General features: G+C 38.8%; 1 protein-coding gene across 2 annotated transcripts in view; it reads right to left on the bottom strand.

Moving 5' to 3' along the window:
• LOC119731692 (uncharacterized protein KIAA1841 homolog) overlaps positions 1-20,083 on the bottom strand; it is a 27,242-nt gene extending 7,159 nt beyond the window's left edge. For both annotated transcript variants that reach the window (XM_038204906.1, XM_038204905.1), the window contains exons 1-12: positions 19,974-20,083; positions 18,828-19,001; positions 18,231-18,435; positions 2,735-2,787; positions 2,561-2,613; positions 2,249-2,289; positions 1,616-1,813; positions 1,252-1,310; positions 1,004-1,098; positions 703-768; positions 502-567; positions 280-345 (exon numbers count right to left, since the gene is read on the bottom strand). In XM_038204906.1, coding sequence (XP_038060834.1) covers positions 280-345; positions 502-567; positions 703-768; positions 1,004-1,098; positions 1,252-1,310; positions 1,616-1,813; positions 2,249-2,289; positions 2,561-2,613; positions 2,735-2,787; positions 18,231-18,435; positions 18,828-18,971 — 1,046 coding nt within the window. In that variant the 5' untranslated portion in view covers positions 18,972-19,001; positions 19,974-20,083. The remainder of the gene's footprint in view (positions 1-279; positions 346-501; positions 568-702; positions 769-1,003; positions 1,099-1,251; positions 1,311-1,615; positions 1,814-2,248; positions 2,290-2,560; positions 2,614-2,734; positions 2,788-18,230; positions 18,436-18,827; positions 19,002-19,973) is intronic.
• Between the last annotated feature and the right edge of the window lie 911 nt (positions 20,084-20,994).

Below are 20,994 nucleotides of genomic sequence, written 5' to 3' on the forward strand. Positions count from 1 at the left end.
GGTGGTGGGGGGGGGGGGGTTAGGGGTAATGGTGGAGGGGTTTTTTGATTTGTGATTGACATTTGATTGTCTTGTGGTTGAATTGTGATGGGCTTGTGATGGATTTATGATGGACTTGTGATTGGCTTGTGATTGACATGTGATTGACTTGTGGTTGACATGTGATGGACATGTGATTGACATGTGATTGACATGTAATTGACGTGATGTTTTGTGATGACTTGTGATCAAATACTATTTCATACCTTGTTTCATTTCAATTTTTTTTGCTATTCTTACCTAGTTGGTATACACTTCAGTTTTGACTGTAGTTCCTTTGTCAGAAGACGCTTACAGTGTTGACATCTACAAATAGGAAAGAGTGGAAGAAGAAATATTTTACCAAGATAGTGCTTTCACTTCACAAGAGATTAATTGAAACTGTTCAGGTTTTTTTTATCAATTTGTAGAGAACAAAAATATATATAAATCTCAACAAAATCTAACCAGTATTTTCCTTACCTGTACAAAGTCGCAGCGGGTTTACTGGCTTCAAACATTCCTTCTATTTTCTTGCAAAACAACTTGCTGGAAAAATAACAAATGCATAACATTTAGCTGTCTTAAAACCCCCAAATAGTGACAGGAACTTCAAGAAATGAATATAAAACTTTTGTGCAAAAAAAAGACCCCTTTAAAAATCTTTTGTCAAATGAAAATTACCTTTTGAATTTATCTTTCCTATCTTTGACTTCATCAACTTCCAGATCGGTGAACAAATCAGCAATTCTAAAAGAAGAAGAAGAAAGATTACAATAAGTTCCAATTGAAATTAGCAAAGCCACACACATTACGGCTGTAAAAAGAAGTGTGGGAAGTGTATCGGCCCACAACTATCATTAAGCTTACAGTCACTGTAGCCCAAAACGCTCAGTGAAAATCGACACAGTGTTATACAATGTAGTACATTTGCTAATGGGTTAATAACAAATAAGATATACTTATTAAACAAAGAGTAACTTGCCTTGTGCTTAGTTTATCGTTGATGCAGTTCATGTTGCAAGGTGTGGCTACAATGGCAGACATTTTCTTGTGACAGAAATTGATGCACTCATTTACCTTAAAGTGGTAAAAGAAATCGTCAATCTTTGAAAAATATCATCACTAAGAAACACAGCTGACTGAGTCAAAGCTAAGATTCTCGTATTTTGCAAAACTTGAAAGTTGGCGAGAAGGAAAATACAATAAAATTTTAGAGACTTCAAAACTTACCAAGGAATCCATTTTCAAGAAATCAGAAGATATCAGGATTGATATCACATTGCTTGCATCTGTATGAGAAAAAACAACCAAAAATCCTTCAGGTCTTTTGCAATTAGTTTAGTACCAAGGTGCATCACTTACAAAGTTTAAATAGAATTTCTCCACAACGAATTTGCATCCATTGCACAGGCAAAGAATTCTCCTTTTGAACAGAAATCGAGTTGCATTCTTCTAGAACTGGGTCTTTGTCATTTCAATGGCCACTATACCACCCCAAACTGCTCAGCTTGTTACCCCCTGTTTTTATGAAGTCACCGGGGATAAATACAATGTAGTACAGGTGTTAACGTGAAATTTTCATTTTTTGTCTTACCAAGGTTAGGAGCCAGTCTAGTCTGCGATCCTGGGCAGTTGCGTTTGACGTAACACATCAACCAATCAAAGATCTGTACATCACAGTGGACGGATATATCCACCTCCTCCCAACGTTGCGTGTCACTGGAGAGATACTCCGCGAAATATCGCATCTCTGTGACTAGAAGGTCACGAGGACAGGTGAAATCCTTCTTGACTGAAATTGCGAATCACAAGAGAATCACAAGTCAATCGCAAGTCGATTGCAAGTCAATCAAACTCAATCGCATGTCGATCACAAGTCAATCACAAGTTGATCACAAGCTTATTATAAGGTGATCACAAGGTTATCACAAGTTGATCGCAAGCTCATTATAAGGTGATCACAAGGTTATCACAAGTTGATCGCAAGTTGATCACAAGTAGATCACATGTCGATCACAAGTCAATCAGTTGTTGATCACAAGTTGATCTTAAGGCAATCATAAGTCAGTCACAAGTAACAGGAGCAAACAATACCTTTGTCCCAGTTGACTGGAATTTAAAATGTGCAATTGCTGTCTGGCTTGCCCAAGTTTGCAATGATCATTTTTCTATGAAGAACTTGCTAAAATTGTTATTTTTTTCCCCCAAATTTCAAAGGCATACGTACCATTTTTGGCCTCATCGCAGACATGTATGACCATATTGGGTCTGAAGGGACAAAAAGTATAAGAACCCATATTAAATAACAATGCAAAAAAAACCAACACAAAACCAGTGAAAGCGGAAACTTTATTTTCATCTCAGTTAGGATTCTTGTATCCTTAGAGAACTTTTCAACAAACGTTTTTGCATTTCAAAGATCACTTGTTTGTTTTATTTTATTGTGTTTTGTTTGATTTATTTATTAATTAATGGCAACAAATATATTTTAAAGGTGAAAAATTAATGTTTAACTGCATTTTTTCGTGCATGAACTTACCCATATGAATCTGGTCCAAGTTTCTTTTTATCTTTATCAGGCTCTTGATGTCTCTGTGAAATGATTTGGAAATATATACGAAGCAATCAAGAATAGTGATAGTATTTGGCTCATTAGTCTCGATAAATATGCCAGTACCATTTATATATTATGTAATATGAAATAAGCACTTACTTTTTTATCACTAGAGTCATCAGGATCCTGATGGGAATTATTATTAGCGAATTCTGTTGAGAAAAGATAAAGATTGAATGTGTAAATATATCTTGTCTGCAGAATTTAAAGATTTAATTTTACTTTTAAATTAAGTGCCAAAGTGTCAGCAAAACAGGCATCTTCAATTTCATTTTTGGCTGACAAACAGTTCCAGTTTTGTCTTTACTTCACTGTACATACATGGGTATGTTCACTTCAAAAATGCTAATATTATTGTTGTGGGGCAAAATTGTAATACAAATAGCCCCTCAATTTTTCCTCCCTCCCCTCCTAATACTTTGAATCCTCCTGCCCCTCAAGCCTGCCACACCCCTAAAATGCGTGTCCATTAGTCCAGGCCCACGTGTATGGAGTAGTAAGGGAGGCGGGGGTGCTGGACTTTGTCATAGGTCTGTGGGTAGTACAGGGCCATTAATGAGAAGTCTGGGTACCAGACTTTGTCATAGGTCTGTGGGTAGTACAGGGCCAATGGGAAATCCCCCCGATCTCAAGAAAAAAAAAAAAATAAAAAAAATAAATCTAACGGAGAGAGAGTGAGAGAAAGAAAAAAATTAGCTCCTTACCCTGTAAAAGGTGAGGAGCTGTTTTTTAATATAAAAATGGAGAGTAATATGTTTAGACCGACGAGTATTTGAAAAATTAATAAAAAATAATATCGGTTTTTATTAAATAGATGGAATACTTTGGGACGTCACAATTTGGGGATAAGTGCGATCATCATATAATCATCGAGAATGGTTTTTTAGTTTGTGAAACGTGCGGTGAAATAGTTTCACGTTATTTTGATTTTTCGGCAGAAAATGCGCAAGAAGATCGTATCAATTGGTCAACTTTAAAGAGAAACAAAAGAAAAACTGTGGAGAAACTTATTTTGTCTGTGTGTCCAGAGCAAGACTTAGAAGATGTCCAAGAAACAATCAATAAATATAACGAGCTCGTTAATTACAAAACATTGAGGGGAAATGGTTGCGTCAAACGGTCATTAATAGCGGCGTGTTATCATCACGTCGTTGGATTAGACAAAGAACGAGTTAGAGATTTATTTAAAGTGACTCAAAATCAATTTAATAAAGCACTAAAAATATACGATGACCACTACAATAAAGGCGGGGCCGAGGGTAACACCCCAAGAGGTGAAATAGAGGTATAACTCGGCGGATCGCTTTCATAATGTTTATTTACCGAGAATTTGAACTTGTAAGTTTTTCGATAAGAGATTTTTTTTCTTTTGCCAGCCGTTCGTCTACCCGTTTTTTAACTTCTTTTTCAAAGTCTGTATCGTTTTTAATCTTTTGAAGCTTTGTGCTGGTCTTTGCTCTAATTTTCTGCTTAAGCTCGTTAAATTTGGCGAGCTCTCTCGTAATCAGTAAGAACTCTTCGTGCGATATATCTCCGTCGTTGATGGCTTGAGACACGTATTCTTCAATCGTGTTAAGTTTGGAGTCTGCTAATATCTTAATCTGGTCGTGCTTTTTTAGCTTGGCGGATAATCGCCTAGACGCGATTCTAAGCAGAATATCTACACCAAAAGCGCCTATAAACGTTCCTTCTAGCACCAATCCAACGGGGGTTGATATAACACCCAAGAGAGCGGGAATACCGACAGCCCCCGCTATAGCCCCCAATCCTTCTAATCCTATCTCTACGTAATTAATAGTGTCGATCACTCTCTTTATTTTTTTATAAGTGTGCTCTCGGTGGTCTCTCTCTTTCAAGATTAAAGATCGAATCTCTTCAATCTTTTTAAGTCTGTACACTTTTGTTTCTTCGTTACTATTTAATCGGAGTACATCTCCAGAAATATCGGGGTATAACACCTTACCATCTACACTCATGTTTTTAATATAAAAAGATTTTAAAATTAAAAGATCTCCAACTCGATCATGATACTCACACCCTTGTTGTTGATGATCTGTCCTTTTTCACCTATGATTGAAAATGTCAGTTTGTCGATTATACCGTTTTTAAGTTTCTTGAAATCCTCGACTCTATCAGGCTCGGGTTTGCGCGTACCCACGGGTACGATTTTTAAGATGTCGGATGGACGGCCATCAAAAAAGTTTTCACTCGTACTTAATTGCGGGCAGCGAATAAACAAAAATTTAAACGGATTAATGTCGTAAGACCCCGTATACACCACTTTGGGTATCAGTCTTCCCTTGGGTAAATTGAGTAATCGAGAGACTTCTCTGTTTAAACGCAATTTGAGATTGACGTCGGTTACAACCAACGTCACCTTTTTAGATTCTCTAAATATTCGAAAACTTACCCCGGGTATATAATTTAAAATGAAATCGAACCAATCGACGTCGTACCACCCAGGTGGGATGGTGACCGAACCGGTGACTCCGGCTGGTAACGGCGCTAAAAGACTCGGAGAAATAAAATCTAAATTATCACCAGACACGACAAGACTCCCACGTATTGTTATCCCAGCATTTCTAATTACTCTCGCTCTAGGTTCGCTTATTATACCGTCGATATATTCTAGCGCTATCATTTTACCTTCATTGATGAAGCTTCTTCTTTCTGCTATAAGTGTTATTAAAAATTTAAGCGTATTGCTTTGTTCTTCGGTTAGTGTTTTGTCTTGTCTTTTAAAGCTTAAAATTCTTATACCATCTACAGTTTGATCCATTTCTTCTCGGATCGATTCTAAAGCAGAGTCTAGTCTATCTTCTTCGTACGCTTCTATAAGATCGTTTATAACTCTATTGAAAGTATTTTCGTCGTTAATTAAAAAGTCGTAGGGGTACTCGGGTACCAATTGCGCAATAAAATCTCTATCTGTTCTTACTTCTACATCTGGGTTAACCAGTTCGGGTCTTATACCATCATCAGGTCTTTCAGCGGGTCTCCCATCTATTTGCGTATACCAATCAATCTCCGTGGCGCTGGAAATATTAAAATATCCGGGGTTAAACATCACCCTTTTTACGCGTACAGATTTTTGACCGTTTAAATTATCTACGACGTCTTCTAATTTAAACGTCTGCTCATTTTGAAACAAGTGAAACGAATGCATTTATTTTAAAGTCTTTTTATATTAAAACTGAAACTAAAATAATGGCTGCTTTTATGTTGTTAAAAAAGCAGATACAATCGATAGCTGATCAGGTAGCGAAACAAGTAAATCAAAATGTAGCCAAGGCAACCGAGCCAAAGCATCAAGCTGCGTCCCAAGCAAAGTTTTTAAACAGCACTAAACCCAGTGAACTGGAAGTTATAGTTAATAATACCAACGGGTTTTTAAGCTCGTTTCCCGACTTAACCTCAGACTATAAATTGCCTCACGTTGAGACGGATGAGGATGTAGATCGTTGGAAATCACACCCCATGTCGTTTTATCAAAATCAGTTAAATTTTGCGATCTATTGCGCTACTACGGGCTGCGGTGTTGGATTTGATCTTTTAAACGCGAGCAACCGTTACGTTTGGGCCATCTTTAACTTTCATTTATATTTTACGGTTAGAAAGATCCTATATGACCTTGCCGCTCCTTTACCGGGAGATGACACATTTAACGTTCTAGACAACAGTTATAATCATAGAGCATTTAACGATATCTGTTTGTTGTTTGGCATAGATCAAAACAAGTCTTTTAAACAGACGAGAGACACAATATCTAACGGTTTGGGTAACTCGTATAGCTTTAATAAGGGCAAGTTTTTGGCGGTTGGCGATTATTATAGAGCACTACCCAACAGCCCCAAGGTTCTTTACGGCAGCGGCGGCTACGGGGGTCTAGATAGTCCTAAAAAGAGAGGAAACAGTTACCTTCCTTACACGATTATTTATATCGAACAAAATGAATCGGTACAAAATGCTTGGTTAGATTTTATACCCGCCAAGAGTTCGTTTACCCCCGCGGGAATCATAAAGATCAACGAATCGATCAGATCTTACGTGTACGCTTTACTCGGTGCGCAGGCTCAAACAAAAACGAGCGTATTATCACCGGGCACCGGATTAGACGCTCAGAGACAATTTAACGTCATCGTTGAAGATATCATCAATGCAGCAGACGACATGGAAACGAGTATCGATCAATTTCAAGACTCGCTGCAGTATGCCAGAACACCTCTAAATTTTGTCGTGAAACCGGGGTTGTATCTGATCCCATCAGATATGAACTTGAGGGTTGGAACACACGACGGTTATAACAACAATCTTCAAATCGCTACCCAGATTATGAAAACTGGGTTGGTGCCAGATTTAAACGCACAACCTCAGCCGGACGACTCTTTTGATGACACCGATGACGTCGCGCCACCAACACCCCTAGAGCCTATGACCGATGTTGTATCACCAGCACCAACACCAACACCAACACCAACACCAACACCAACACTAACACCAACACCAGCACCTACACCAACACCAGCACCAACAGTTTTAACCCAACCCACAAAACTACAAACTCACCAAGACGAAAAATTATCGTTGACGGTAGGAATATTAGCTATTATGGGTATGGGTATTTTAGCTTACGAGGCAACGCGATAAGTCACACTCTAATCTCACAAAAAAATAAGCCTTACCAACTTTGTGCTGGTAAGGCTTATTTTTTTGTTGTTTTGTTTTTAACTTTGATTACAACTACCATCGTTTTTGCAGGTACGCAAACACCAAGGCTCCCACACCCAAAAACAAAGCCCACACGTGTTCGGCCAACCACGACACGGACTTACTCAGCGCGTTAAATAGCCAACTCAGTATGCTACCTATGATGCCCGGCAGAGCACCCAACGCGCTCACTCCGAGTTTTTGAAGAGCAGATGCAAAATTAGCGAGTTGTTTTGAAATCCACTCTTTGATACCGCCTTTTGGTGGTGTTGGTGTTGGTGTTGGCGTGGGTGGGGCACCCGCGCCTCTCACGCTAGCGACGATGCTACTCACTATCGTGCTGATGGCTAAACTCAAAGCGGCTAAAATGCTCACTACGGTCACACCTTGTTCTCTAAACAGAGTTCTAATCTTTTCCGCCAGAGTCGTGTCGTCGCCCAATATTTTATTAATCGTTTCTTTGATTCTAGCGATCTGACTTTTGAGCCCTCGTTCGTTGGCTTTTGCAGCTTCTAATCTGGTGGATCTTTCAGCGTCTAAGTCGCTCAATTTATCGTTTAACTCTCGTCGTTCTTCTTCGCTGATCCTATGATCACCTAATTCATGTTCGGCATCAAATATCTCTTGGTCTAGTTCTGTGAGACGCGCTAAATTAAGTTCTAGGCTACCTCTCAACGTCTGAAGACTTTTGTCTAAACCCTGGAGTTCTCTGTAATTTAACCCCTCCGTTTGAGCGCCAGTGTCGCGTTGTAAATCGTCTATAATCTCGGTTACCTCATCGGTGGCTCTGGGTAGTTCTGTCATGGGGATACTCTCGGGTTGTACTTTTTCGAGTTTATCTTTTAGTTTGGCAAGTAGTGTTGGTTTATAGTCAGCGATTTTGAGGGTGTCGCGAATAAATGCGGTACCATATTTATTTTGTAAGGTACTTAATTTGTAATATGTTCTTTGACCACCTCGTCTATAAGATAATGGTTCTCGACCTTTATATGTTTTAACGTATAGATTTCTGTCTTTACCAATTTCAAAATCGTTGGGGTCGATAAACGCGGGGTCTATATTATTTTGTTTGTAAAATGAATCAACATCTTCTTTTATTACTTTTATAGATAATCTGCTTATTGTTCCCGTGCCGAGGACGCTTTCTGTGTCTACCGGTGGTGTAGTAGTATCAAGGTCGTCATCTACATTGGTCTCTGCTACATCATCATCATCGTCGTAATCATCTGTTCTTTCGTAGTCTGGATCATAAAATCCTCCCTCATCCATTTATTTAATAAACCTATTTAAATTATGCCGTTTTCATTATACTGCCCGGTAGTATACCCTGTGTCACCAGCCAATTTTGCGTGGCCAGAGCTCCACTTATAATGCCCGTCAATTTACCCGCATCTTCTACGCTTAGTTTGCTTAAATCTGGCGCTTTCATTTTGAGTAGTTTATTTCCTACCATGGCGTATCCCATCACCAAACCCGATATGACGGCTCCGTGATAAATCGTATTAGCTATTCCGTTGGTGTCAAAGTTACTCATCGTTTTTAATATAACAATTTTTAAATTGCTGGTTTAGCTACAGACCTAAAAGGTCTGATCTATTCCATGTCTAGCGTTTTGGGGGCGCTGGGTGTAGTGGGTTGCGTGACTGCCGGCACTGGCTGTACGGCCGGCGCAGTTGCCTTACTTTTTAGTAACAGCAACCCCACTCCTATTATAGACGCTATAGCCCCCCACATCACCCAAGAGTTGTAGTCCGGTGAGCTCGTATTATCGTCCGATGTTACGTTCATTTTTGCTAATTTTAATTTCATCTGTCTATTGTGCTCGGCTAAAGCTTTACCCTGCTGTATTCGTTTAGGATTTTTAGTCTTGGTCACTCTCGTTACCGTCGGTGACGACGTTGTTTTTATCGGTTGGGGCGTCTCTGTCTCTGCTGGTTGAGCTGTGATCGCTGCTTGTTGATCTTCCATTTATTATATGAGGTTTATTAAATTTCAAATGTTTTGTTGTGATAATCGTAGCAACAAGGGGCGATATTAAAGTTCCGTACTTGTAACAAACGTCGCTCAACATACCAGCCATACTCGCGCTTATAATAGGATCGGAACTCAAGTCGTTGGTGAGTTCTTCTTCAGAATCTATAGTGACGTTATAGCCTAAAACTTGTACGGGTGTAACAACAGCTAACACTCTCGAAAATAGACTTAAAGTGTATTTACCAACGGTTTTAACAATTTCATTTCCAAATTTAGTTTCGTACAGATGATATAATTTGTCGAGTTCTTTGCTGTCAAGAGCTTCGATATGTTTAACGGTGTATTCCTTTCCCAAATACTTTCTAGAGTTTCCGGCTGCTATGACACCGCACAAACGATCTTTATGTTCTGCGTTGTGATCTTGTTCGTTTGTTAAAGCAAGTTTTAGGTCTTCCATTTAATTAGAAACGAATTTAATTTTGTTGTGGCTGTTGCAACTTTGTTACAAAGGCAAAGGTATTCGTAGGTGTAAAACGATAAATTAATCGATATGACGATAATAGCCAAAAACTGCAAATACTCGAATATTGCTATCATTTACTAACAGCAAAATGTATTTTGTTGACGTTTGTTGATTAACAAATTGTAACGCTTGTGTAGTTTGTTGAATAGGTTATTACTCAGCTAGGTCCTTTTAGTTAAGCACCTAGGTAATTTAACTTGAGCACCTTGCTTATTTTACTTGAGCACCTAGGTTATTTTAGTTAATCAGCTATGTTATTAACCTACTCAAGTAGCTCGTAACTAACTGGAGGTTCGGTGTACACGACTAATTTACTATATTTCACATCTCTCAAACGTCGTTTTATATAATCTCGTTCTTCAATCGGTACGACGTCGTTTTCGTCTAACGCTTGATCAAACGATGTTTTATCTTTACAGTAAAATAACGCTAACCATGCCGTGTTTTCTCTATAATCTTTTAAAACGCTGTTGTACTTTTGGGTCAGTAACCAACAGCTGTGATTGATGTGTCTTCCGCTAAACGCCATCTTGCTTAAAGCGCACGTCTTTTTACGATATTTAATCTCTTGATCCGAAGAGCAATCGTCCACGATAAACAGCGTGGCAACACCTTCGAATATTTTACTGTAAAAATCGATCGCTTCGTTGAGCGTCATCTTGTACAAATCCGGATCGCAGAGGTATACCTCGGGATCTGCTTGAATCCACTTTCTGGAGATGTACGTTTTGTTTTTAAATATGGTAGGGCAAATGATGACTATAACTTCAAATACGTTTTTATAGTCTGACTCTAACAGATCCAAAATCCATTTGGTTTTACCCGAATTTGTTTTGCCGACGATTAAAGCGCAATGCGGTTGTGTCATTTTAACTTAACAGCGATTTAAAATTTCCGTCTTCCAAGGTCAATTGAGCATCCATGACCAAAAAGACGTACATCGTGAGGTCACCTTGGCTTTCGGCTTCTCTGTTAAATTGAACGTTGATGCCTCCTCCGTCTCCGAGTTTCCTACCAGATCCGTGAGCGGAATTGTCGTCGTTACTTCTAAAATCGAGCCACAGACCGTACTTGTTTTTTAGATAGTCTCCGAGGTCAAGACCCGTCAAATTTAAGTCTTTAGCTACTCCGCGCCCGCTTTCGGTATCGCTGTCTCCAAAAAACTTGCTAATTTCGTTCCAGTGTTGATACTGAAACATGCCTTGACTGTAGAGTTGATTGGGTTTACCTTCTACAGTCACCGATGTTTTGGTTAGTTTTGGATTATAAAATCGCTGCGGGCTTTTCTCAGTGGGATCTTTAAACAAAAACAAAATACCCTTGAGACTCCTGATGGGTTGATTGACGCTGACGTTCCAAAGCGTGTCCGATTTGTTGACGGATCTAACTTCTAGCGAGTGGATTTTATCAAACAGATATTGCATTAACCCCTTGTGTTTATTTCTGATGGTGATAGCTAGGTCTCTGTTGGTCACCACTTCGTATTCGAGAGACAAGTCTGAGATACTGTACATCGCCGCCGTATCTGAACTGTTGACTACTTTATCGTGATCGTTAAACTTTATCTCGTACGTCAGAGGTTGTTTTAAACCGCTGGGGTAAAAAGGGTGATGCGAAGTCAGTATGTCAATGTCTAGGGGAATACAATATCTGTTACCATAGGCATCCGCGATAGCCTGATCTTTACCGTTGTTGGCACCCGCGTTAGCATCATTTGCCCCCGTTCTTAGTTTAGACACGTTTTCTTTTTCTATGCCCGAGTATGCCATGTTTCGAGTTGCCGAGCTGTTGATCCAATTGTCTTTAAAGTTGTGATACACGTCGGCGTTACGATAACTTATAATTTCGTGACCTTGAAGTCTGACGCTGATTTCGCTGACTAAATTTCTGGCCAAATTGTTAAAAATGGTTCTATTGTCGTCGCCTGCACCTTCGAGTTCTAAATTAAAAGCTAGTTTACAAGTGTCGGGTACGATCACGTCGTCTACGCCCAATTGAGGAAACTTAACTCTCAGCGTTTGCCCCGCCGATATACTACTAGGATTGTGGGTAATGACCACCTCTTTTCTCTCACCCTTGATAGATCTGGGTATTTTTAATAGCCTGCTGGGATTGAGCTTTTTTCCGTACGCATTCATTTTATTTATACGAGTTTTAAATTTAAAGATATCTGTAAGCCAAGAGGCCCACCAAAAGCGTTCCTCCCGCGATAAACACCAGTTCTCTTTCTATTTGTTGGTCGCTAGGCTCGTAAAAATCTTCGAGTTTGGGTTCGCGGGGTAACTCGACGTTTTCTCCGGTCATTTCGTTGTAGTAACGCAACGCTTGGTCTACGTTGGAAAATGTTTGTTTTGAAACATTTTGTTTTCTGATACGTTCGTTGAGAAAATCGAGTCGTTTCGTTCGTTCTCGTTGCCACTTATCTTTGGCGGCTGCGAGTTGTTCTGTCGCTAAATCGTGTCTCTTACGCTCTTCGCTGCCACCACTTAGACTTGAAAATAAATAGTTTGAACCCGAAAAAGCTAAGGCGTTTATGATCGCACCTCCAACCATCATTACAACAGCTGACGCCATCTATTTAATGTATAAAGCCTTTTAAATTATTATTATAATAAATGATGGATAAACTTCAAAAACTGTATTATAGCCCGAGCGGTTATTGGAAAGGTGAAAGCGCCGTCGACCATTTACACGATAAAACAAAAATCGATAAAAAGGTAATCAGAGATTGGCTTAAAAAACAAGCAATCTGGCAAATTTATCTGCCGGGTCCTGCGTATGTACCCAGACCTACGAGTACTTTGCGAGAGTTTGAAACACCAAACGACTTTCACCAAATGGATGTGCTATACCTACCCTGGGATAAAGTAAAACGCAAGACTTATAAATACGCTTTGACGGTTGTCGACGTTGCGAGTCGATACCACGAAGCAGAACCTTTGGTTTCTAAAACGGCGGATTCCACCCAAGATGCTATCGTCAAGATTTACGCGAGGTCGCCTTTGAGATACCCTAAAACGTTGAGAGTAGACGCCGGTACCGAATTTAAAGGTGCATTTAAAAAATGGATGGCTTCAAAAAACGTCGAGATTATCGTCGGCGAACCCGGAAACCACCGATCGCAGGGTATCGTAGAAAGATTTAACCGAACGCTAGCCGAGAGACTGTTTGGTCATCAGTACGCTCAAGAAATGTTAAATCCCGAGAGTAGAAACACGCAATGGGTCAAGCGATTACCCAGCGTGGTCAAAGCTATAAACGATGAAACGACAAGATTAATAGCTAAAGCACCGTCAGAGGCGGTTAAACTTGAACAGGTCCGGCAATCGCCGGCTAACCCCCTTAAAACAAAAGAGCAACAATTACCGCAAGACGCCATGGTTAGATATTTATATTACCCGGGCGAGCAAGAGGGTGGAACCTCGAGAAGAGCCACGGATCCCATTTGGAGCGTAGACATCTTCAACGTAGAAAAAAGAACGAGTCAATTTAAAATGATTAACGGTAAAAAAGTCACGACGGGTCCTACTCTTTATTACCTTCAAAACGGTCCAAAAAGGAGTTTTGTGAGACAAGAGCTTCAAGTCGTACCTGAGGACACGCAATTACCGCCTAATTAATATCTAGATTACGGTGACCATAAGCGAGCGTGTGTATTCCATCCGATAAAATGTACCTCTTGGTATCCAACGGACTCAACGATAGTTTATTTTGAGATATGGTGTAAAGGATGTGATTTTCTGACCTAATGTGAGTCATCGTTTCTGTTTTAGATTTATTTTTAAAGATGCAGTCGTAGTAGTGCTGGTGTTTTAATTTTTTGTCAGTGACCGATTTTGTGACCCCCTTGGCTTTTTTAAGAGTGATGTTGTTGTCATCCGCTAAAATCGAGTACATCTTAGGTCTTATACAAACTGCTTCTTGAATGACCTTACCTCCAAACTCGTCTTTAAATTTACCGATCACTTTCTTATTGGTTGGATTGTACAAAGGATGATCTGTTGGGTAATTTGAAAAGTCGTAGTGTTGCCCGTGAGATTGCATGTCTTCGTATATGTCATCCGTGTAAACGACAATCAACAGACTGTCCGTATCAGTATACATCAACCTGATTTGATCTCCATACTTGTCTTTCAATCGGTTGTAATAAAAATCGTACATCAGCGTCTTTGAGAGATCTAAGATGCTCACTCCGCAGTAGATTGGTTTGTTTAACAAGGTTTTAGTCTTGTACGTTTCGACAAACGACAGGTCACATTCTGGAAACGGCGTTGTTGTTTTATAGCTCGGTTTTTGAATTATTTTTTTGTATTTTTCTTGATCGCTCTCGTTATTGTCTCTCAGTAGGTAACCATCTATTCGATTTCTAACGTTTTCCATCGTCTTACCAAACACGCTGTTATTCATCAGTTTAAAAAAGTCTTTCTCAAAATCAGAGGTCGCTTTTGTTCGGAGTTGCGTGTTTTTATCGATGTAAGATTTCATCCAAGGCGCTTGTTTAAATTTTAACACGCGATGTACCTTTTTTAGTTTCAAACCAAGTTTGAGATACAATTGTAATGTGACGTAGTGCAACACGTATTTTTGTTTTGGATTGAGGGTACACGTTAATTTTTGTACGTCGCTACTAGGTTCGGTATCTAATAATTCGTTTTGATAATCAGACATCCACTCTTGGGGTATGATGATGTTTTCTGGTGCTAGGGGAAAATCGTTATGCTTGGTGTGTAGATCGTTCGGGTAATCGAGGTCTACTTCAAAGCAATAACCGGTGTTTGACGTTTTCTTCAGCGTTAATATTCTTTCTTCGGTAAACGGTTTCGAGGGTGTCCATTTAAAATCGCTGTACGGTAGATATTGACTCATAGCCCAACCGTACAGATTGTTGGCATCCAGATAAGCGATATAACTCGAGGGTTTGTTTGAATCGTAGTCATCGAGATATTGATTATTGGCTTTGTGGTATCTCATTCCACCCACGCTCGAGATACCTCCTCGTTTTGCCTTTTCAAAAAATAAATGTTTGTCTACGTCTTGCAATAGTTCGAGTTTAACTTCCGAGTGTTTTAATAGAGCATCCCACGACAATCCGGGTGCGGTAAAATAATTGGCTGGATCTAGCCCGTAGTTTGTAATACACGTTCTTCTAAAGTTTTCAAATACGCCTGCCAGTAATAACGTATCGGTGGTCACGTACAAGTCGTGATATTCTCCTAGATTTTGTATATTAAACTCGTTCCACACGCGTTGAGCTCTGTCGTAGTCTTGTTGCGATATATGTTCGTCTTTTAGTCTGCTGTAAAACTTGCCGATGGGTGGTAGGCTGGTCTCTTGAAACTTATCAAACGAGTTCATATATTCGTAGGGATAAATTCCTTTTTGTAATAGCAAGTCAGAATGTTTAAAATGCTTTTTGAGTAGCTGAAACGACTCTTTTGGGCAAGCTTTCACTAATTTATCCAACGATGATGCCATAAAACTAAACGAGTCTAGAAATCGTAGATTTCCTATCGAGAACGAAATATACTTTTCTGAATTTTTAGCGATCACTTGTATTTCTGTTTGACTATCATATTCTGTCATTCCCTGCATGATTAAATGCGCGTCGTAATTTTGTAAATTGTGAAAAAAGACTGGTATCGGTGTACAACCGGGTTTAATTTGTAGTTTGAGGTTACAATAAGCGTGTGAGGCACCCCTATATTTACCAGTGACGTGACAGTGATCTCTCACCTTTCTAAATTTATTAATGTTCTTGTTACAGTCGAGACATTTAGACTCGGTAAATCCCTTACTATTTTTGTACTGATATTCTTTCTTTTGTTTTATCGTTTTGGGTTCTCTGGGGTTCTGGCACTGACAGTTGCTCGAATAATTGGTATAAATTGGTTTTTCGCAAATCCAACACGTGTTTGTTTTATCGTGATGATCTTTAGCTCGCTCGTTAAATTTCATGGTTTGGGGTTTTTCAAATAGGCAATTAATATCGCTTTGTAATTGTAACAACGTCGTTATAAATCTAGTTGAAGCGTCTTTACCTCTATAAGTCTCTTGATATACATTTTTACCGTCGCATCGGACGACAACTAGCGAATAACCGCTAGCTTTGTGAACGTTAATCTTTTTTGTGTTTGTCTCTTTATCTGTGGATGTTGTTGTTTGTAATATGGATTCAAAGTCGGCATAAATGACAAATGGTGCTTTTTGTTTGTGCCTATAGTTTTTAAATTCTAATATCGGTACGTCTCTCTCTTCACTTGGTTGCCCGTCTATGTATTTTGGTTTACCCAGAGGAAATACAATCTTTGATGGATGCGCATCTATACCCTTACAATCGGTGATATGTTTGTCTAATTTGTTTTGATTGGTAAAATGACAAAGACATCTTCGACAAAAATATTTCTTACATTTATGTTTCGTAACGTCGTATATCAACCTCGTAAAATCTTTTATCCAACAATAGTGATGCTTGTCACCTTTAGAAATCAAAAGCAGATCGATCTCTTTCCCCTTGTAGTTTTTAGACACGTATAATGGATATATCTCACCCTCATAACCATATACGTTTATCGATAAATTATTTTGTCTTTCTATCTTGGGTATCTGATCGACCGGTGTCGGAAAGTCAACGCCTTTAAAACTGAGTCCGTCGTCTTTGGTGTATACAACAGGTTCTTCTTTATGAATTTTGTATTTAGGATTATTTCTTATTTGATTTTTTACTTTATCCGTATACAACTCAAGAGCAGCTCTCAAACACCATCTCAAACACTCGTCGTCTTTGTTTTTGATGTTGATCATCGCCTTCTTAATTTTAAGATATTCGGGTAGGTCTATGTAGGAACTACCTCTCGCTGGATTATATCTGTTGATGTTGATGTATAACGCCATTATCTTTTTTAAAACCCAACCCGATCCTTGATTCGTATACCTTTCATCCTTTTTGAATAGCTCTTCGATCTCTTCTTTTAAAGCCTGTTTTATTTGACTTTGATTTAAAACGGCTTTTTGCTTGCTATAATGAATAGCTTCGATCGTTTCGATCGTACCATCCGGTTTGGTTTTTTCGTATTTTATTTTGATTGTGAGCTCTATTTTTAAACCTCTCAGCTCTCTCAATTCAGACTTGATTTTATTGACTATTTGTTCCTTGTGCGAATCAAAAAACTTGATTAAATCATGGTTATAAAGTCTAGGGTTTAATTCCCAGTTTCTGTAGTAATTTCTAAACCTTCTCGTTTCTCTAAAAGCTGACTCTGTAAAGTATTCGGGTTGTCTGTATGTTTTAATCGTTGAGATTAAATCTTTTTTCAAAACTCGTCCTTTATAACCCGTCGGTACGTATTCTAGATTGTGTTCGTCTACAATCTGTTTGAGCTCATGTAGTGTCTTTTTCCTCAAGTTTTTAAATTGACTTTCATAATGTTTTATCCCCTCGATGTAAACTTTACGAGTAAGAGAAACATTTTCATTGTGCGGTATATTATACCGCTGTACGTAATCACGCAGCGTGGCTTTGTTCCATTTAGAATATCCTTTGACGGTCGGTCTAAACATATTACTCTCCATTTTATTATAGGAAATATAATATTTTTTCTTCATTTTTTTTTGAGGTTAGACTTTTAGATTTATAAATAATTAGACTCCCCTCATTTTAGCGACGACAGATTTTTCTTTCTCTCACTCTCTCTCCGTTAGATTTATTTTTTTTATTTTTTTTTTTTTCTTGAGATCGGGGGGATTTCCCATTGGCCCTGTACTACCCACAGACCTATGACAAAGTCTGGTACCCAGACTTCTCATTAATGGCCCTGTACTACCCACAGACCTATGACAAAGTCCAGCACCCCCGCCTCCCTTACTACTTATGGAGTTTTTGAAAGAAAACCAAAAAACATGTATTTCATTTGGTTAGGTGCTGAGCTATGGTGAGGCGGTCAAGTACATAAGTACATGCAGGCATTTGACTGGGCGTGGCTGGGGCGTGGCTAGGGCGTGGCCAGAGGGAGCCTTGCTGATTTGACCAAGTAAGTGTCAACTGTATTCGGAGTCAAATTATAATTGTTTTACCATGAGCAGACAGATCCAATTCTCTGAAATAATTCTCTTAGACGCACTTTGATGTCTCGTTGTGCCCCTAATCATGCTATCCAATGTGAATTTGTTTGTTTACATCGGTAACATTTGCATTGTTCATAAATAAAATATTCTCCTCTTTGTAACTTTTTAAAATTGTATTAACTTTACATCTGTATTCACATGTATGCTATGGATTTGTGAATTAACGACCATGACTGAAAAGCGACTGTGCATTCTATTCGCTCGCACTTATTTAAATACATGTCATAGCGCCCTCAATCGTTCCCTCACACACCCAATAACTACACTCACCCTGTTGAACCTCTTTCCTTCCCTGTCGCTGCTCCTCGCGTTTCTCCTCGGTAGTACTCGTTGACGGGGGCCGCTGATACTTGGATGTCGCGCTGCCAGGGCGCCCTCGAGGTGCTGGCTTGCCTCGCGCAGCGAGACCGGTGAAATCACCGACGGGGGACAAGTCACCGGCCGCTGATTGGAGTTCTTGGAATCTTTTCGCACACTGAAAATAAAATTCAAATAATTAGCATGTTAAAATATTTAACAGAAACTAATGAAACTGTGATCGGGGCAAGTCCCAGATCAGGTGATTGGTTTGCTTTAGGATAGATAAGATTGGAACTTTGAAAAATATTCTGTATTTTCCGATCTGAAGAATTGCTTAATTCAGTAGGCCAGTGAATCGCATTAAAAAAAAATGAATATTGACTAGTAGTGTTATGAAAGGCACCGAACTATTCCGCAAATATTTATAAATAGCCAAAATTGTTGGATATGCAAATGATCCTACCATGGCGCACTGCTTAACATGTATTTAAGGGGACAGGCTTGGGGGAAAAGACCCCTGTTACACCATGGAGGAATAAGAATACATTCCTCCATAGTTACACATACCTCTTGTGGTGTAGTGCCAGGGATGAGTTTAGCGATAGCCTCCCAGTTCTTGCTCTGCATATTGTTGAAGTCCGATGAGTTCATGAAGGTTCTTAGCATGAGATCGAGGGCCACAGCCCTTGAAGGACTGTCTCGACGAATCATGGTGAATCTCTCGCCGCACAAGTACACTCGCTGTCAAAACAATATCAGTAACAAAATTGATAATGAAATCTGAAATACAAAAAAATTGTTTTCGCGCTTAGGCCTTCCATAAAAATAGTGTACAGAAGGTTGACGGTATAATAATAATAATAATAATAATAACGAAGTTTTATAAAGCGCACATATCCACCAAGGTGCTCAGGGCGCTATTACAATGAAAACTAAACAAAACAAAATCAGTTTAATTACGAAAAAACGGATCTTTCGACATGAGGTGTGTTTTGAGAGATGTTTTGAATGAGTGAATAGAAGTGGAGGTTTTGATATGAAGAGGTAGTTGATTCCAGAGATGTGGTGCTGCAACAGAGAAAGATCTGTCCCCCCAGGTTCATGTGGTATAAATACCACATGAATCTCTTTTTTTCTACAGGGGTTAAGAGGGCAAGAATGATCGTGTATCTGTTGGGCGTGATCGGCAGATCTGCGTTAGCACTCGATGATCGCACAGAAATGCACTTGTGCGATCGGTCGATCTTAGGAGACTCTAGCTGGAGTTACCCAGCCCTGAATTTTATCATTGGGCCTACCATTGCCTACATGACAACCCAATGATAAAATTCAGGGCTGGGTAACTCCAGCTAAGGAGACTCAGTTTACTTCCCTTTTTCAAAACAATCCTCCACAGTTGTGAATATGAAAGAAAAGATGAGCGACTGATGATGGCATGATCGAACGAACGCGCAGCGCGATCGACCGAACCGACCGATCAAGCGAAAGCCCAATACACAGTAATGACAATGGCAGTGCAGTGTTCTGTGAAAAAAAAATATCAACTGAATTTGTAAAGGTTTATGTCGATCAAGTTTTCGAACCTAAATCTTCTCAATATGAACTTGTAACTCGCTCCATATAAGCACCAAATGTACAGTGCAAATATATTTACATCATCAAATGTTTAGTTTTACATAAAGACTCGTAAAATTACGAAAAATGTGTTCCTACCAAGCGCACAAAATGATCGAACCGTCGTCTGCAAATTCCGTTGTCAATGTAAATTATAGGGCGCCCTCAAGCGTCGACTCAGATGCGGTAAACTTTCACCATTTAAAAATAAACTTTCACCAGTCGGTTGCGAAGTTTTGAATTTAAAAATCCCCCTCTTTTGCAGAAGTCATAATTATTCCGAGTATTAAGTTTTATTTTCCTGGTGTGAGCTAGGCCTATTTTTGGAAGTACTTGTTACATGGACAAAACTGTAGCAATAAAAACAACTGTTCCACACTGTCCTCCATGTCAGTAAAATGGTTTGATTTGAAGACATTTTATTTCATGCTTTTGAAGAACACACACAAAGCTACCCTACTTTAAGAATAAGACACTCGTATATTATCACATAAATATTAAAACAATTGCAACCATACATTTTCATTCACCTCAGATGCAAAGCGATTTCCACAAAAACAAAACAAGCTTCAAATCAACTCTTAGGATCAGTTAAAAAATCATACAAATTTCTTGCATTTAGGCAGAAGAGATTATATTTAGAAAATAAGACGAGTTGTAAAAAAAAGAAGGAATTTGCATTTGTAAATGCTACAATGAAAACATCAATTTAATTGTAAGGACTACAGACGTTAAAAAATAAGCCTATCAAAGTACATGTACATATTTCTAGTGAGATTATGGATACAAATATTTCACTTAAAAAGTGGCAGGAGTTTTTTTTTTTCGTTTCTGAATTGCAAGTGTTATTTACAAAGTCCTTAGGAAACAGCTATAAGAATAAAGGCAGTGCATTTTGCAGAATTCAAACAATATAAACAAATGTAAGAAAAACAAAAACATTACAGAATAGCAAATACTATTTAAAAATTGCTTAAGCAATTTCACATGTTGTGGATAAAAATAACGTAATTTCTTTGTGTCAACTAAAAGTTTTATCTTTTACATCAGCTATATGATTGAATTATAAATTTTATTTTGAAATAATCAAGTGACTGTTATTCATGTTAAACTTTGGACG

The sequence above is a fragment of the Patiria miniata genome, unplaced genomic scaffold (genome assembly GCF_015706575.1).
Source record: "Patiria miniata isolate m_02_andy unplaced genomic scaffold, ASM1570657v1 HiC_scaffold_24, whole genome shotgun sequence".
Lineage (NCBI taxonomy): Eukaryota > Metazoa > Echinodermata > Asteroidea > Valvatida > Asterinidae > Patiria > Patiria miniata.